Below are 16,843 nucleotides of genomic sequence, written 5' to 3' on the forward strand. Positions count from 1 at the left end.
TAACGTTAGAGGTATCTTATTCTGAGGATCTAAATTATGGGATTAAGTTCTGCCTTTAAAGGGACACTCAAGTTAGAATAAACTTTTATGATTTAGAAATAGCAGCAGTTTTAAGACACTTTCCAATTTACTTCCATTATCGAATTTTGCAGTCTTTTTATATTTACATTTTCTGGGGAACAAGATCCTACTGAGCATGTGCACAATCTCACAGGGTATACGTATACTAGTCTGTGATTGGCTGAAGTCTGTCACATGATACAAGGGGCCGGAAAATAGGAGAAAAAATTAATTTGCCAGAAACAAAATCTACTTTTTTTTTTTTTTAGATTCAGAGTAGGTGTTAAGTCATTGTCTTTTTATTATGCACTTGTTAATTATGCAATTATACTGCATTGAGTGGTCCTTCAATGTATTCTCCTTTTTTCTATACATAGGTGCGTTCCCTTTTCCAGAGCTCAGTGGCAGCATCGTCAGTCCCTGCGGCAACTAGAGACAGTTATGCTGACTACATCTTTCAGCAGGAAACCAAGGTTGCTGAACGAAAAGCTCCGATTACAAAGGAGGGGCCAGGAGAAACTGCAAACTCCTCAACAGGACCAACCCCTGCAGTACTGACAAAGCCCACTGGAGGGAGAAGCTGCATTGTGGTTAGCACGCGGCAGGTAACAACGAAGGGTTAATTCTATCTTGAGGGGGGCATCTACATTGTGAAACATTTCTGCACACCAGATAAATATAGTTTATGTCTATAGGCTCCCTATAATTTAATTATTGATTTTTGGTTTGTGGTTGTAAAGGATTTTTTATATATGCTTGTGAATAAAGTGTTTGTGATTTTCTTAAAGGGATATGAAAGCATTTTTTTTTCTTTTATGATTCAGATAAGGCATGCCATTTTAAACAACTTTCAAATGTACTTCTATTATTTAATATGCCTAGAATACCTACTGGGAGCTAGCTGCTGATTGCTGGCTGTACATATATACCTCTTGTCATTGGCTTAGCTCCCAGTAGTGCTTTGCTGCTTCATCAACAATAGATACCAGAAGAACAAAGCATTTAAATGCTATCAATGGAGACAGCCTCCATCCACCTGGGGCACAGATTCACCAGGGACTGCCAATCCCAGCATACACAATTAAAGACAATGGAATTCAGCCTTTTATCAAAAATATTAAAACGTCTTTATTGCTTCCTCACCATGGGAAAAAGGACAACGTTTCAAGCCCTATGTTGGGCCCTTAGTCATGACATAGGGCTTGAAACATTGTCCTTTTTCCCATGACAAGGAAGCAATAAAGAAGTTTTATTATTTTTGATAAGAGGCCGGATTCCTTTGTCTTTCACAAAAGAACGAAGCAGATTTGATAAAAAAAAAAAAAAAAAGTATATTGGAAAGTTGTTTAAACGTGTAAGTTATATCTCAATCATAAAATACAAATTTAGGGTTTCATGTCCCTTTAATCATTAACGGGGTGCAGTTTTAAACCTGTGTTTGTGAGTGCTGGTGATTATCAAGGGCTTTGAGTTTTGCAGTGACATGGGATATGCACTAGGGATGGGCGAATGTGCTGAAGCTGTAATTAGTTTGGTAAAACGTATAGTCCTGTGGACATTCGTTTTGGACAACCGAATGATGATAAGAATGAAAATCCATTAAAATTTGGTAACCGAATGTTATTTCTGGTTTTCAAATGTTACTTAAATAGATAGAATATTCACCTATGTGAAGTTGGCACCCCATGTTTGTAAAAACTGAATTAAAATATACCATTCGTTTGTGCTGATTTGTGCCGCAAAAACCAACATTTGTGCCGGTTTGGTTTAGGAGATATTGCACATTATTTTTTTATGAAACCCCACCCACTTTGCACCCCATGTTATGCAATTTTAAAAACAAATATACCATTTGTTTGTGCTGCGTTTGTGCTGGTTTGTGCCGCAAAAATGAACATTTGTGCCGGTTTGGTTTCTGAGATATAGCGCATTATATTTGCTGAAACTCCGCCCACTTTGCACCCCATGTTATGCAATTTTAAAAACAAATATACCATTTGTTTGTGCTGCGTTTGTGCTGGTTTGTGCCGCAAAAATGAACGTTTGTGCCGGTTTGGTTTCGGAGATATAGCGCATTATATTTGCTGAAACTCCGCCCACTTTGCACCCCATGTTATGCAATTTTAAAAACAAATATACCATTTGTTTGTGCTGCGTTTGTGCTGGTTTGTGCCGCAAAAATGAACGTTTGTGCCGGTTTGGTTTCGGAGATATAGCGCATTATATTTGCTGAAACTCCGCCCACTTTGCACCCCATGTTATGCAATTTTAAAAACAAATATACCATTTGTTTGTGCTGGTTTGTGCCGCAAAAATGAACATTTGTGCCAGTTTGGTTTCTGAGATATAGCGCATTATATTTGCTGAAACTCCGCCCACTTTGCACCCCATGTTATGCAATTTTAAAAACAAATATACCATTTGTTTGTGCTGCGTTTGTGCTGGTTTGTGCCGCAAAAACGAACGTTTGTGCCGGTTTGGTTTCCGAGATATAGCGCATTATATTTGCTGAAACTCCGCCCACTTTGCACCCCATGTTATGCAATTTTAAAAACAAATATACCATTTGTTTGTGCTGCGTTTGTGCTGGTTTGTGCCGCAAAAACGAACGTTTGTGCCGGTTTGGTTTCCGAGATATAGCACATTATATTTGCTGAAACTCCGCCCACTTTGCACCCCATGTTATGCAATTTTAAAAACAAATATACCATTTGTTTGTGCTGCGTTTGTGCTGGTTTGTGCCGCAAAAATGAACATTTGTGCCAGTTTGGTTTCGGAGATATAGCGCATTATATTTGCTGAAACTCCGCCCACTTTGCACCCCATGTTATGCAATTTTAAAAACAAATATACCATTTGTTTGTGCTGCATTTGTGCTGGTTTGTGCCGCAAAAACGAACGTTTGTGCCGGTTTGGTTTCGGAGATATAGCGCATTATTTTTTATGAACCCCGCCCACTTTGCACCACATGTTATTCGATTTTAAAAACAAATATACCATTTGTTTGTGCTGCGTTTGTGCTGATTTGTGCTGCAAAAACGAACATTTGTGCTGTTTTGGTTTCGGAGATATAGCGCATTATATTTGCGGAAACTCCGCCCACTTTGCACCCCATGTTATGCAATATACCCCAAAGTTTTATAATTCTATTTGTACTTACAAACATTGTAGTTGTGATAATACGTTGTGAATATACTTTTGAATCAAACAGTATATGTACACATAATGCACAATATCTCCGAAATCAAGCCGGAACAAACGTTCATTTTTGCGTCACAAATCAGCACAAACGCAGCACAAACGAATGGTATATTTGTTTTTAAAATTGCATAACATGGGGTGCAAAGTGGGCGGAGTTTCAGCAAATATAATGCGCTATATCTCCGAAACCAAACCGGCACAAACATTCGTTTTTGCGGCACAAATCAGCACAAACGCAGCACAATCAAATGGTATATTTGTTTTTAAAATTGCATAAAATGGGGTGCAAAGTGGGCGAGGTTTCATTAAAATATAATGCACAATATCTCCTAAACCAAACCGGCACAAACGTTAGTTTTTGAGGCACAAATCAGCACAAACACAACACAAACGAATGGTATATTTGTTTTTAAAATTGAATAACATGGGGTGCAAAGTGGGCGGAGTTTCACCAAATATAATGCGCTATATCTCCGAAACCAAACCAGCACAAACGTTCGTTTTTGCGGCACAAACCAGCACAAACGCAGCACAAACAAATGGTATATTTGTTTTTAAAATTGCATAAAATGGGGTGCAAAGTGGGCAGAGTTTCAGCAAATATAATGCACTATATCTCCGAAACCAAACCGGCACAAACGTTCGTTTTTTCGGCACAAACCAGCACAAACAAATGGTATATTTTTTTTAAAATTGCATAACATGGGGTGCAAAGTGGGCGTGGTTTCATTAAAAAATAATGCGCTATATCTCCGAAACCAAAACAGCACAGACGTTAGTTTTTGCGGCACAAATCAGCACAAACGCAGCACAAACCAATGTTATATTTGTTTTTAAAATTGCATAACATGGGGTGCAAAGTGGGCAGAGTTTCAGCAAATATAATGCGCTATATCTCCGAAACCAAACCGGTACAAACGTTCGTTTTTGCGGCACAAACAAGCAGAAACGCAGCACAAACAAATGTTATATTTGTTTTTAAAATTGCATAACATGGGGTGCAAAGTGGGCGGAGTTTCAGCAAATATAATGCGCTATATCTCGGAAACCAAACCGGCACAAACGTTCGTTTTTGCGGCACAAACCAGCACAAACGCAGCACAAACAAATGGTATATTTGTTTTTAAAATTGCATAACATGGGGTGCAAAGTGGGCGGAGTTTCAGCAAATATAATGCGCTATATCTCCGAAACCAAACCGGCACAAACGTTCGTTTTTGCGGCACAAACCAGCACAAACGCAGCACAAACAAATGGTATATTTGCTTTTAAAATTGCATAACATGGGGTGCAAAGTGGGCGGAGTTTCAGCAAATATAATGCGCTATATCTCAGAAACCAAACCGGCACAAATGTTCATTTTTGCGGCACAAACGCAGCACAAACAAATGGTATATTTGTTTTTAAAATTGCATAACATGGGGTGCAAAGTGGGCGGAGTTTCAGCAAATATAATGTGCTATATCTCGGAAACCAAACCGGCACAAACGTTCGTTTTTGCGGCACAAACCAGCACAAACGCAGCATAAACAAATGGTATATTTGTTTTTAAAATTGCATAACATGGGGTGCAAAGTGGGCGGGGTTTCATAAAAAAATAATGTGCAATATCTCCTAAACCAAACCGGCACAAACGTTGGTTTTTGCGGCACAAATCAGCACAAACGTAGCACAAACGAATGGTATATTTTAATTCAGTTTTTACAAACATGGGGTGCCAACTTCACATAGGTAGAATATTCACATTGGAAATTTTGAATGTAACATTCAATTTAACAAATACTAATCAGAAGTTCAATAGTTCATGTGGTAGGGAATTTAGTAAATTGATACATAATAGATACAAATATATAAATTTGAATGTTTCTATTTCGGATATTGCATCATGTGAATATTACATTTAATTAGAAATACTATTACATTAAACAAATGTTAGAATGTTGTACAAACATTCGAAACAAACTAACACATATGTTAAAATTTGTTTAATGTTTCAAATGTTACAAAACATTCGCCTATCCCTAATGTGTACCCTGTTCAGTTTGAGTGTCAAGTCCATTTCTGTGTTTTTATACTAAAAGAAACTGCAGTGCACAAGTAAATTTTGTTTTTTCCTATCTTTAACATTGAGTAGACTAGTAATGTTTTCCCTTTGGAATAGTATATTTTCTACCCTGACTACCACCGTGATCATTTTTCCACCCTTGTTGTGTATGTTTGGTACCATAGATAACTTATTCTGTCTGTTTTCATAGTGATTTGTGTATAAATTGCTGCCTTTCTCCTTTCAGAGAGGAAACCCTCTACTCAAACACGTAAGAAACATTCCCTGGGAATTTGGGGACATTGTACCAGATTATGTCCTAGGAGATACCTGCTGTGCTCTCTTCTTAAGGTAGATTTCCCTGATTTCTTTTCTTGTTTGAGTGCTAACAGCTCTGAGCTGTCGCAAATTGTCTCAGTCTGGTGCTAATGACGGCTCAGAGCCGTCGCTAGCACTCTCCCACCTTGAGGGAGATCTGGGGGCTCCCACCCGCTCCTACCCTGGCGATCTGCCTGCATAGTGACAGGCATCGCCGGGGCTTCACATTTCGCACGGTGATGTCACGCGCAATGACGTCACCGCGCAACTTTATTTAAAAAATACAATAGACAGTATAGGGAAATGGAGCATGCTGCTTAGAAGCCTGTATCTCAGGCAGCTAAGCAGCTACAGACCCCCAGGTAATTGCCTAGCCTTTCCAACGGTATAAGTCTGGGGATCTGGGAAAAAAAAAAAAAGTTAAAAAAAAATATATTTAAAAAAATAAAAACCCCTCAAATCCAGCTTAGCACCCAGGTGGGAAACTGCTTAGCACTCAAAGGGTTAATTGAATTTGTCTGATTTATTTAATGCCATGGAAAATGTAATGATTAAAGGGACAGTATACACCAATTTTCATATAACTGAATGTAATAGACACTACTATAAAGAAGACTATATACAGATACTGATCTAAAAATCCAGTATAAAACCTTTTTAAAATGTACTTAGAAGCTCCCAGTTTATTACTCTTGATGAGGTTAGGCTGGGACACCCAGTAAAAGGGGCCGGGAAAGCAGAAACAGCAGACCCCCCCCCCCCTTCCTTCCCTGCATATGAAAATGCATATAACATAAGCAGGAGTTTGTAAACACGTGTATACATCTGATACTGTGGGGTTTGGTAAGGAGTCTTAAAATTATCACAATGTTATTAAAAACTATACATTGTTACAAAAACACTCCCAGATGGGCTGTATAAATGGATCATCTACAAAACATTTATGCAAAGACAGATCTGCTTTACAATGTCCCTTTAAGAAAGATACTTAAAATATTCCATGCTCAAAATTATTTAGAATGAAACAAAAATTCTACTTTTAAAGCCAAGGACATTGATTTTGTCATCAGTTGGCGTAACATTGTCTCTGAGGGTCTGTTGGTCAAAAACGCGCTGCCATGGAGAGAAATAACGCAAAATCTTGAAGATTATTTTGTTTTAGACCTTATATTGTAATATAGGAGTCTTTTCTTCACGTACAGAACTCTGCATAGTGGATGAACATCTCTCAAGGTAACATTTTTGAGGGACCTCACTGTACCGAGGAGACTTCTTAGATCATTTTGCTTGAATGGAGAACATTGTGAAGAACATAGGCCAGATTTAATAAAATATATGGCTCTGTAGAGACTGATCGCACCAGACAAAAGTTCACATTAAAATATTAAATTCATAACAATGAGGGGTTTAACCATATCAGAAGTTGCGCATGTCATAAAGAATCTAACAGAGCTCTCATCCGGTGTGCAAATTACACTTGATTACAGCCTGCATATTGAGGGCACTGGCATCTCTTTACATATTATTTAAAAATAGTTAGACAATATAATATTTTAACACAAAAAAAAATGAAATCGCCAATATTTTCACAAACAGTATAGACACTTGCTTGAAAATATAATAAACGTTTACTACAGCCAACCTCAACGGCTTTAAAATATCTAAGTTAAATCCCAAATTTTCACCGCACAGAACTGTCGGCTACATTTTTCGTGTTTCACTCTGAGCTGCGTGAAATCCTAAACATGACCAGGGAATTCTTTGCTCCTCCTCCTCACCAGCACTGCAACATGTATTTTACATAGCAAGGGCTTATTGTCACCATCTATTTTATTAACTTTTATGAATTCCGCATGGGATGTCACAGTCCTGGAGAAGCAACTCTTTTCTTTAAAGGACAAGAAACTGAATTTTTTCCCTTCATGATTTAGATAGAGCATGTGATTTTAAACAGCTATCAGATTTGCTTAATTCTTTTCTTATCCTTTGTTGAAGAAGCTACAATACAGTACTGGGAGCTATCTAAACACATCTTGTGAACCAATAAAAAGAGGCATTTATGTGCTGCAACTAGTCAGCAGCTAGCTCTCAGTAATGTATTGCTGCTCCTGAGCCTACCTAGGCATGCTTTTCAACTAAGGATACCTAGAGAATGAAGCAAATTAGTTTGTTTTAAATAACATGTTCTGTCTGAATCATGAAGGTATATGTTGTGTTTCATGTCCTTTTAAACAAGTCTATATGAATCTTAGCCAGTGTCTCTTTACAGAAATTATTAACTTAAAATCGGAACTATCCAGAGTATTAACATTATGATAAATATTTGCAAGGAGGGAAAGTAGTTGATTAGCTGTAAATTAACTAAATTACTAGAGAGATCGGAGTGAATGACCTAGGCTCATAGACACTTGTGAGGTGCCAAGGGGCCTTATTGTAAAGGTGAAATGATGTTAAAACTTTGAACTATATTCTTTTTTATAGTAGTGTCTATTACATGCAGTTATATGACAATTGCTGTATACTGTCCCTTTAACTAGAGCACAGGTGAAATAATCAGCTGATGGATGAGAGGAAGTTAGTAACTATGGTTACTGATCAGCTGATTTATTTCACCTGTGTGCAAGTTCAGATACCATGAAAATCTGGCCTGGAGTAATTTTTATTGAATTTTAACAAATCAAATTCAATGACACTTATAACACAACATAACAATATAACAAAAATATATATCTGTATGCTGGAAAAAAAACATAAAGCAAAAAAAAAAAAACAATACAATACAGTCAGGAATAAACTACGGATAAGCTATACCAATTACATAACCTTGACCCAGATATAGTAGGGGGGAAAGAAAAACTATGACAATTCTTCTACTAAACTGTAAAGGTTATATTTTATTACACATAAACATAATCTAGGGTAATGGCATATACTGTATGTAATATTGTACAATCAGGACATTTTAGACTATCGCACAATCATGATTTGTATAGTCTCTGCTTAACCAATGTCCAACCCTCTGCCAACCCTTCAATCCAATATTGTTCAAAAATAACTATACATTTGTGATGGTTGATAGAGGGAAAATATTGTTATTAAGGAAGGTCACCATCTACAGTAGAGATGTGTAATGATACGTGTTGTATGTCAGAACAGGTGATGGAATAGTTCTGGTACCTAGTATCCTCTATTGTAGGACCACTCAGCCTCACACCAAACCTTGGATTCACACAGATCAAACTTATAGGAATCCGGTTATGCTCATTGAACTGAGGGTCACTACTGCAGGGTACAGAGTGAAAACAGAGCTGTCACGCAACCAGAATATATGATAGATAGATATCAACAGATAAATATGATAGAAATGTATCTACTGATAGATATGATAAATATTCCTCAAAGGTAGAATTATATATATATATATATATATATATATATATATATATATATATAGCAGAAGAGTGACACATACACAGTAGGCAGATAAAATATATACAGAAGTCACACACTCTCAGACACACAAGCTGCCATAGTGTAGCATAAGGCAGAGAATATAACCCCCAATGCAATTTCAGTGGAACGCTAAACTTGCAGAGTTTAGGAAAGAGTGTGTATGGAGATAATGTATAGTACAAAACACAACCACAATATGTTTAGTTGAGGCTGAATAACAAAGCCTTGTCCAGAAGTTGTTGTATATGTAATTACTGTGTGTGTATATATATATATATATATATATATATATATATATATATATATATATATACACAGCAGCTGAGGTGATGAAGACGGTTAGATATAGTTATTCTGGGATATGCAGATAGTAGATGATATTGCAGACCAGAGTACTAATAAGCAAAACAGTCACTTAGGTTAGCTGAATTCAGAGTAGCAAGCGTTACAATGTCATGCAATTATCCGGTAGTAGTATGCAATGAGTACAGCAGATAAGGGCATATTACAGTATGGAGGTAGCAAACAGTCATTTAAAGTTGCGGTATTGAGATAGCAAGCATAAGAGACATTTAGTTATCCAGCAGAGGTAAATGATGTATACAGACCAAATCCAAGTAGTATTGCAGGGACAGCGTGTCAGCAGATGCTGGTGAGTTCGTTACCCTTGAAGGAGAGAGAGAGAGCGCGGTACACACGCTGAGAGAACGCTGAGATGCCGGGTGTGTGTGACAAAGAAGAAACTTTAGCTGAAACTTTGGTTCCGGTATGGCTGCAGTTAGCTGATTCAGGTAGACCGGCACAGAGGAGCTGAGGACAGCAGTACTCAGCAGAGTTTCAGAAGTTCAAGTGTGTAATCCCCCTAGACAGAGGAATAGGGCTAGGTTTCTTAGGCAGGAGTCACTTAGAGCAACTGATTCAAATTACCAAGCAGGGAGTATAGAGAGGAGGGGCCTTAAATAGGGTAAGAGGAGTCAGATTTAAAGTGACAGAGTAGATATGCCAAAATCCCTGACAAGATGTGAGTTTAGAAAAAAAGTATTGACCAATAATATTCCAGAGTTTCCCATTAAAAGTGTAATGAAGTTTAACGATATGGTAGAAGACACTAAGTTAAGCCACTCTGTCACTATGGAAATATTATGCTGTTTACAATATTTTGGGATTAATCTGTTGGCGCAATTGACCGTAATCATAAGTAAACATGGAAGGGAGATTGACCTATTGCTTTATGTTCCATTAAGCCAGTGCTTTCCAAACTGTGTGTCGGGACACACTAGTGTGTCGGCAGCAGTGTGTAGGTGTGTCCCTGCTTCAGCACAATTTTTTTTTTTATTTAATTTTTTGTTTTCTTTCTGACTTTCCGCCTGCCTGCTATGCATATCACATGGTTGACTCGTGATTGATACCTAGGGGTCACAGATCATCTTAACCTATTGGTGCAGCTCAGTGGGAACTGAAACTATTCCCTTTGGCGGCACATTGGCTCCTTAATTGGCTCGTGGCTGCACGTGTAGTCAGTGAGTGGGACAGCAGTGTGTTTGCAGCGCAGGCAGTAGTCAATCGGACTCACCTAGCTCTGAGGGCGGCAGCTTAAATGCTGAGCTGAAGTCAGAAGTCAGTGGGTTTTTTTTGCAGCTAGCTCCCAGTAATGCATTGCTGCTCCTGCTCTTGATATATAGATAGGAAGTGGAAACTTAAAAATGCTTGATGATGAAATGCGAGTGTCTTTATCTTATATTCCACTAAATATTAAGAAACTGTGTTCATCCCATCAACCTCATGCAGCCCATTAAAATAGTAAGTAGCTATTGGTGTTATTAAACTTTTTTTAATTCTTGCACATACTTACTGTTACTTGTAAATACATTTAGTTATTATATAATTTATGTATGTGTCCGTATCTCTTAAAACAAGTTAGTTTAACCTCCTGTTTGCCAGTACAACTGAATTACTGTGTCGCGAAATAATGTAGGTCTAAAAAGTGTGTCGCCAACATGAAAAGTTTGGAAAGCTCTGCATTAAGCAATAACATTTTTCATTTAGCTTTTTATCAATAACTATTGGGGTCATTGTAGCAACATTTAACCATAATAAATTTGTAAGGCAAAACACAAATATAAAGGACTGCCCTATAGCCAAGGTTTCAACATAAACTAAACAAAGTGTATACATTATCCAGTAATTGTATTATCTTCTCTTTCCCTCTCAGTTTGCGTTATCACAATCTCAATCCTGAGTACATTCATACGCGCCTACGGCTCCTGGGCCAGTCCTTTGCTCTGCGCGTGCTTATGGTACAGGTGGATGTGGTGAGTTCTTTAACCCTTTCCGGTCTTATTATTATTATTATTATTATTATTATTATTAAAATATATATATATATATATAATATCCACAAACTGACAGCAGATTATTAGGCACAGCCGCTCAGCTTATCCAGATCCCTTGCACACATCAGGGTTGTGCTGCCAGGCCCCTCCCTCCCGGCCTCTCATTTCTCCCCATTCAGCCAGGACAGCGGGGAATCTGATAGCTGCTGGCCAGTGCCATCTGGGTCGTTCCGCTTCTTGCAGCGGTCCCCGTGCTTGCGGCGTCAGTCTAGTACCAGTGATCAGTGCACAGAGCCACATCTAGCCTAGCTGTGCACCGATCACTGGTAATGTAACTGGGAACTTTGTCACCTTTCCGGTCCTATGTCGAAATATATCCGACATTGGACCGCTATCGGTAAAACCCTTTGTCGGATATATTCCGACACAGGACCGGAAAGGGTTAATAATCAGAATGGGACTGTTTAATATGTGCTGGCAGACTGAGGAGGGGTACTGTCCTGAAGCTGTTACTCTACTGAATGTTCTAGTACATCTTGTTTCAGAAAGACCCTCATTTTGCTCTGAAGGAACTGGCAAAGATCTGTATCCTGTCCGACTGTACATTAATACTGAGCTGGAGGTGAGAGCATAAGCGAAGAAAGATTAAAGTGGATATTTTAGAGGGATTAAGAAAGGTCAGGTTCTCAAAAACTCTTTGTCATGTAGTGAAGTCCTCATGCAAATGTCACAGGGACAGAACTCGCTGAATTCACTAAGTAAAAAGGTGGAACCTGGTAGTGCCGGAGAGATTACAGGTGTCTCCCATAGAAAGTAATAGTGATGTGAAAAATTTCAGCATTCGTTATATAGTTTTAGAAACGAATGACAAAAATGTCTGCTGTCTGTTAGCCAAATTTTGCAGTCATTTTCTGCATTTGTTTCACTAACAAAAAAAGAATGCTGACATTGTGCAGATACATAGAAAGTAATAAGACTCTCTGGGATACAGAATCTCATAGGGGAGAGTAAGATTAACAGAAGAACACCTGGCACTGACATTCTCAGATTAAAGCAAATTAAACTGTAAACATGTTTACTATATTTTACTTGTATTTGCCTCTAGTTTAGTAATATTACTTTACTGTTAGTTAAATAAGTGTATTGTGAATTTTGAACAAACTTCATCTGCTTACAGCTGGTGATATAAATCAGTGAGAACTGTAGGTGTAAAATACTTAGAGAATATAATGAGTTGTGTTAGAGCTTCAGACACACCCAAGGAACTCCCCTGTCCAACCCACTCTCTAAAACCATCAGGGTTATTTCACATACAAAAAATACAAAGTACAATGCAATTTGTAAAAGCTAATAATTTGTTAGTGACAAAAAAGCATTAAAAGCTCAAAAGTCCCTTAAAGTATAAAGGGGAACGAGAAAATGAGAATGTGCTATGGGAATACAAGGGTCACAAGGCATTATTTGCAAACAAAAATGGAAATGAAAGAAAATGCTGCTGTGGGTTCTTTAATGGACAAGAAATGATCCTGCTGTCGCTTTTGTCGCAGCCCAGAGGAAGCTGCACGATACCTGGAGACATATAAATGCTACGAGCAGAAGCCGGCAGATGCTCTGAAGGAGAAGGCGGAGAGGGACTTTATTTCCAGGGTGAGCAGGCATGGCTGACAAGGCTAACAGGTGGAGGTACAGATTGGGTGCTGTAAAGTTACAAGTATGGATGGAATGGCACATTTTGCAAATGTTGCAATAGAAAAATACCATAAATATCATAATGTTGCAGGGTTACAGTTAAAGGGACTGTAAAGTCACAATTAGACATTCAGGATTCAGATAGAGAATACAATTTTAAACAACTTTCCAGTTTACTTGTATTATTTTGCTTCCTTCTCTTGTTATCCTTTGCTGAAAGGTTTATCTAGGAAAGCTCTGGAGCAGCAAAGAACCTAGGTTCTAGCTGCTGATTGGTGGCTGCATATATACACCAATTGTCATTGGCTGACCCATGTGTTCAGTTAGAAACCAGTAGTGCATTGCTGCTCCTTCAACAAATCATACCAAGAGAATGAAACAAATTTGATAATAGAAGTAAACTGGAAAGTTATTTAAAATTGTATGCGGTTTTAGCACTGCAGATGCTGCAACTTTTAGTTTAAAGGGATATTTAACAGTGCCCCATTTGGTAAAAATAAATTTGTTAAATCAAAGTAAATATAAAAAGAAAAAGATTGTGGAAAGACAGCAAATAATTTACTTGTTTTCTTGCAAAATTAGCACTTCTCAGTGTAGCCCCTGCCCCCAGTGATTTAAGAGCAGAGGATTTTCAAAACCCAAGTTTTTCTTCTGTCAGTTCTGGGTATGAGCAAGTCTGACTCCCTGTTATCTAGTGACTCTATTCACTAGAGGCGGGAGCACAGAGCTACACACTTCAAAGGGACAGATGGCACAGCTTCCTATTGGTTGAACTGCCCTCCTGTGACTTTTAGAAAAAAAAGATAGTGGAGAAGGGGGTGGCCGGCTGCTGGTGACATATAATAAAATCAGATGTAAAATAAATATGTTTTTAATAACTTTTCTGCTTCTTTCAGGTCATTACATTTACAGGTGACATACTTTAATATATTGGCCTGCCTCTACTTACTCTAAATTCGGCATCACTTTAAATACTTCTACAAGTTACTTTGTACAGATCGTTTACAAATTGTGTGCTTAATTGCTAATATATACTGTGTGTATATGAATAACACAATCTCTTGTTTTTATTCCAGATGACAGATTGTCTCACGGCGGTGAAATCCGTGAACAAGACAGACAGCTGCACTCTGCTAACAACATTTGGTGTCAGTGCTTTCTTTACATTTTACTTTTTTAAAGGGACCAACATTTTTCTTTATTGATTCCGATAGAGCATATGATTTTAAACAACTTTAAAATGTACTTTTTATTATCTAATTTGCTTCTTTCACTTGGTATCCTTTGTTGAAACACATAACCAGGTAGGTTTAGGCGCAGCAATGCTCGACTGGGAGCTAGCTGCACATATATGCCTTTTTTTACTGGCTCTCCAGATGTGTTCAGCTCGTTCCCAGTAGAACATTGCTGCTCCTGACGCTACCTAGGAAGTTTTTAAACAAAGGATAACAAGAGAGGGAACCACATTTTTATAATAGAGGTAAATTGGGAAGTTATTTCAAATTGTATGAATCATTAAATAAACTTTTTAGGGTTCCATGTCCATTTAAGGCCTTTCTCTAAGCTGCCTCTCAATCTTTTTTCTGTTCTTTTTCAGAGCAGACTTTACTATTTCCTGTATATCTCCATTACACTGACCTCTCTGTTTTTTCCCTTAGACTCTCGCAGATCTAGCAAGCGCATCTCGTGAAGATTTGTCTCTCTGTCCTGGACTTGGTCCCCAAAAAGTGAGTATTGTGCATCTGTCACGTTTGTAATCCTCCTAGATACCCTATTAAAAGGGATAAGAAACCCAAACATATTCTTTCATAAAGTTTACAATGTACTTCTATTGTCAAATCTGCGTCATTCCCATGGTATTCTGTGTTGAAGAGATACCTAGGTAGGCTCTTTGAGCAGTACATAGCAGGAAATAGTGCTGCCAATTAGTGCTCTTGCAAATGGACAACATTCTTGAAAAACTGCTGCATTATAGTGCTCCAGAAATGGTCCGGCTCCTAAACTTACATCCCTGCTTTTCAACAAATGATACCCAGAGAACAAAGAAAGGTGATCATATTAAATTAGTTGCTTAAAATTGCATGCTCTATCTGAATCATGAAAGAAACAAGTTTCATGTCCTTTTAAGCAAATCATTCTCTTCATCAATCTCATGCGCAGCTTTCTCAGTCTTTTCTTAACTGTATCCTACTCTAATGTGTATTTCTCAGGCTAAGAGATTATTCGATACTCTCCATGAACCGTTTCTAAAATCCAGCAAGTAGACGTCAACTGGAAAATGAATCTACCAATCATAGAAACGTCATCAAATACTCTGTCCAATCAGCTTGCAAACTGGCCCAAGATAAATTCATTTGAAAACTGAACGTTGTACCTTACTGAGTCAGTTGGCGAATTCCAGCCTTGAACAGACGGCATAAACAAGGTGTCAGATTGTACAGAATTCATTCTGTTTTTGGACATGGTAAATACTGCCCATTATCCACTGATCCTTGCACACGTCCCACTTGTATATACTTGTAACTAGAGTTTTTTGTACTATTTCTCTTTGTATTGTTTCTTTTTTATGATACTACATAATAAATAAAATTATTTATCCAGCCCTTGTGAAAAATCCCATATAAACTAGACTGACGTAATGGGCGCACACTTATTCTGATCTGCGGCTAATAAAATGCTTGTGTAATGGTATAGATGCTAATGGAAATGATTTACTGAATTTTAATAATTTCATACACCAGTACTAGCGTGTGAGATAAAATATACATTGAGATGGCTCATAAGAAAACTTTTTTACGTACAAGCTGCACGCATTTTAATTTAGATAAGAATTTATAGAAAATCTAATCCATTGCTGACCCTATATAACTATGTGTTTACCTCCCACAAATGGGTTAAGCACATTGGTAAAGTCCTGTTCAGAACCCACAAGCATTGCAACTTGAAGCAGCAGCACGGGCAGTAAACCAATCATCGGAAGCTGCAATGGTGACATTGTCTGATTGTGACTTTACCGTATGTGTTAAAACCCTTACGTAAATTAACAAATGATTATTTTGGGTCAGTAGTGGAAGTGATGTTATATACAAGTAATGTAGCAGAAAGGGTGTGTGCATATGGGTTGCATACAGTCAGACTACTATTAGGTGTCAGTGAAATGAGTAGTTTTTTTGTTTGTTTTTTTACTTGAAATATAATTAATAATACTCAAAAGGCTGTGCAAAACAATACATACTGCATTTTCTTTTTTTTACCATATTGCAAGAAGAACAGAACCAGGCTACACTCTCACGTTTTCTTGATTCAATAAAGCAAAAAAAAAAAATAGTTTTCATAAATGTCACTATTTTCTGTTGGAGAAGCACGGAGGGAATGGGCTCTTACTAAAGATTCTGTAAAAAAAAATAGGTCATGTCGGAAAAGAGTGACGTGCACCATAACCAGAGTTTGTGGAGACGTATCCTAATGAGCTCGACTTGGCTTTATTGATTTGTCTGCAGACTTTAAAGGGACATGAAAGCCAATTTTTTTCTTTCGTGATTTAGAAAGAGCATATCATTTTAAACAACTTTCTAATTTACTTCTATTATCTAATTTGCTTCATTCTCTTTATATCACTTGCTGAAAAGCATATCTAGATATGCTCAGTAGCTGCTGATTGGTTGCTGCACCTAGAGGCCTTGTGTGATTGGCTCACACATGTGCATTGCTATTTCTTCAACAAAGGATATCTAAAGAATTGAGC

General features: G+C 37.7%; 2 protein-coding genes across 4 annotated transcripts in view; one reads left to right on the plus strand and one right to left on the minus strand.

Moving 5' to 3' along the window:
• The window catches only part of LOC128642344 (hydroxyacylglutathione hydrolase, mitochondrial), a 111,547-nt gene that overhangs the window by 16,040 nt on the left and 78,664 nt on the right, over nt 1-16,843 (minus strand). The gene's annotated exons all lie outside the window — the stretch shown is intronic.
• ERCC1 (ERCC excision repair 1, endonuclease non-catalytic subunit) overlaps nt 1-16,843 on the plus strand; it is a 39,672-nt gene that overhangs the window by 4,940 nt on the left and 17,889 nt on the right. Inside the window, exons 3-10 of one of the 2 annotated variants that reach the window (XM_053695088.1) lie at nt 438-665; nt 5,553-5,656; nt 11,289-11,388; nt 11,955-12,031; nt 12,957-13,056; nt 14,175-14,246; nt 14,757-14,825; nt 15,309-15,698. In XM_053695088.1, coding sequence (XP_053551063.1) covers nt 438-665; nt 5,553-5,656; nt 11,289-11,388; nt 11,955-12,031; nt 12,957-13,056; nt 14,175-14,246; nt 14,757-14,825; nt 15,309-15,362 — 804 coding nt within the window. In that variant the 3' untranslated portion in view covers nt 15,363-15,698. Of the gene's footprint in view, nt 1-437; nt 666-5,552; nt 5,657-11,288; nt 11,389-11,954; nt 12,032-12,956; nt 13,057-14,174; nt 14,247-14,756; nt 14,826-15,308; nt 15,699-16,843 lie in introns of those variants that run through there. The other variant, XM_053695087.1, reaches the window with a different exon arrangement.

This window comes from Bombina bombina, chromosome 11 (assembly GCF_027579735.1).
Source record: "Bombina bombina isolate aBomBom1 chromosome 11, aBomBom1.pri, whole genome shotgun sequence".
Classification (NCBI taxonomy): Eukaryota; Metazoa; Chordata; class Amphibia; order Anura; family Bombinatoridae; genus Bombina; species Bombina bombina.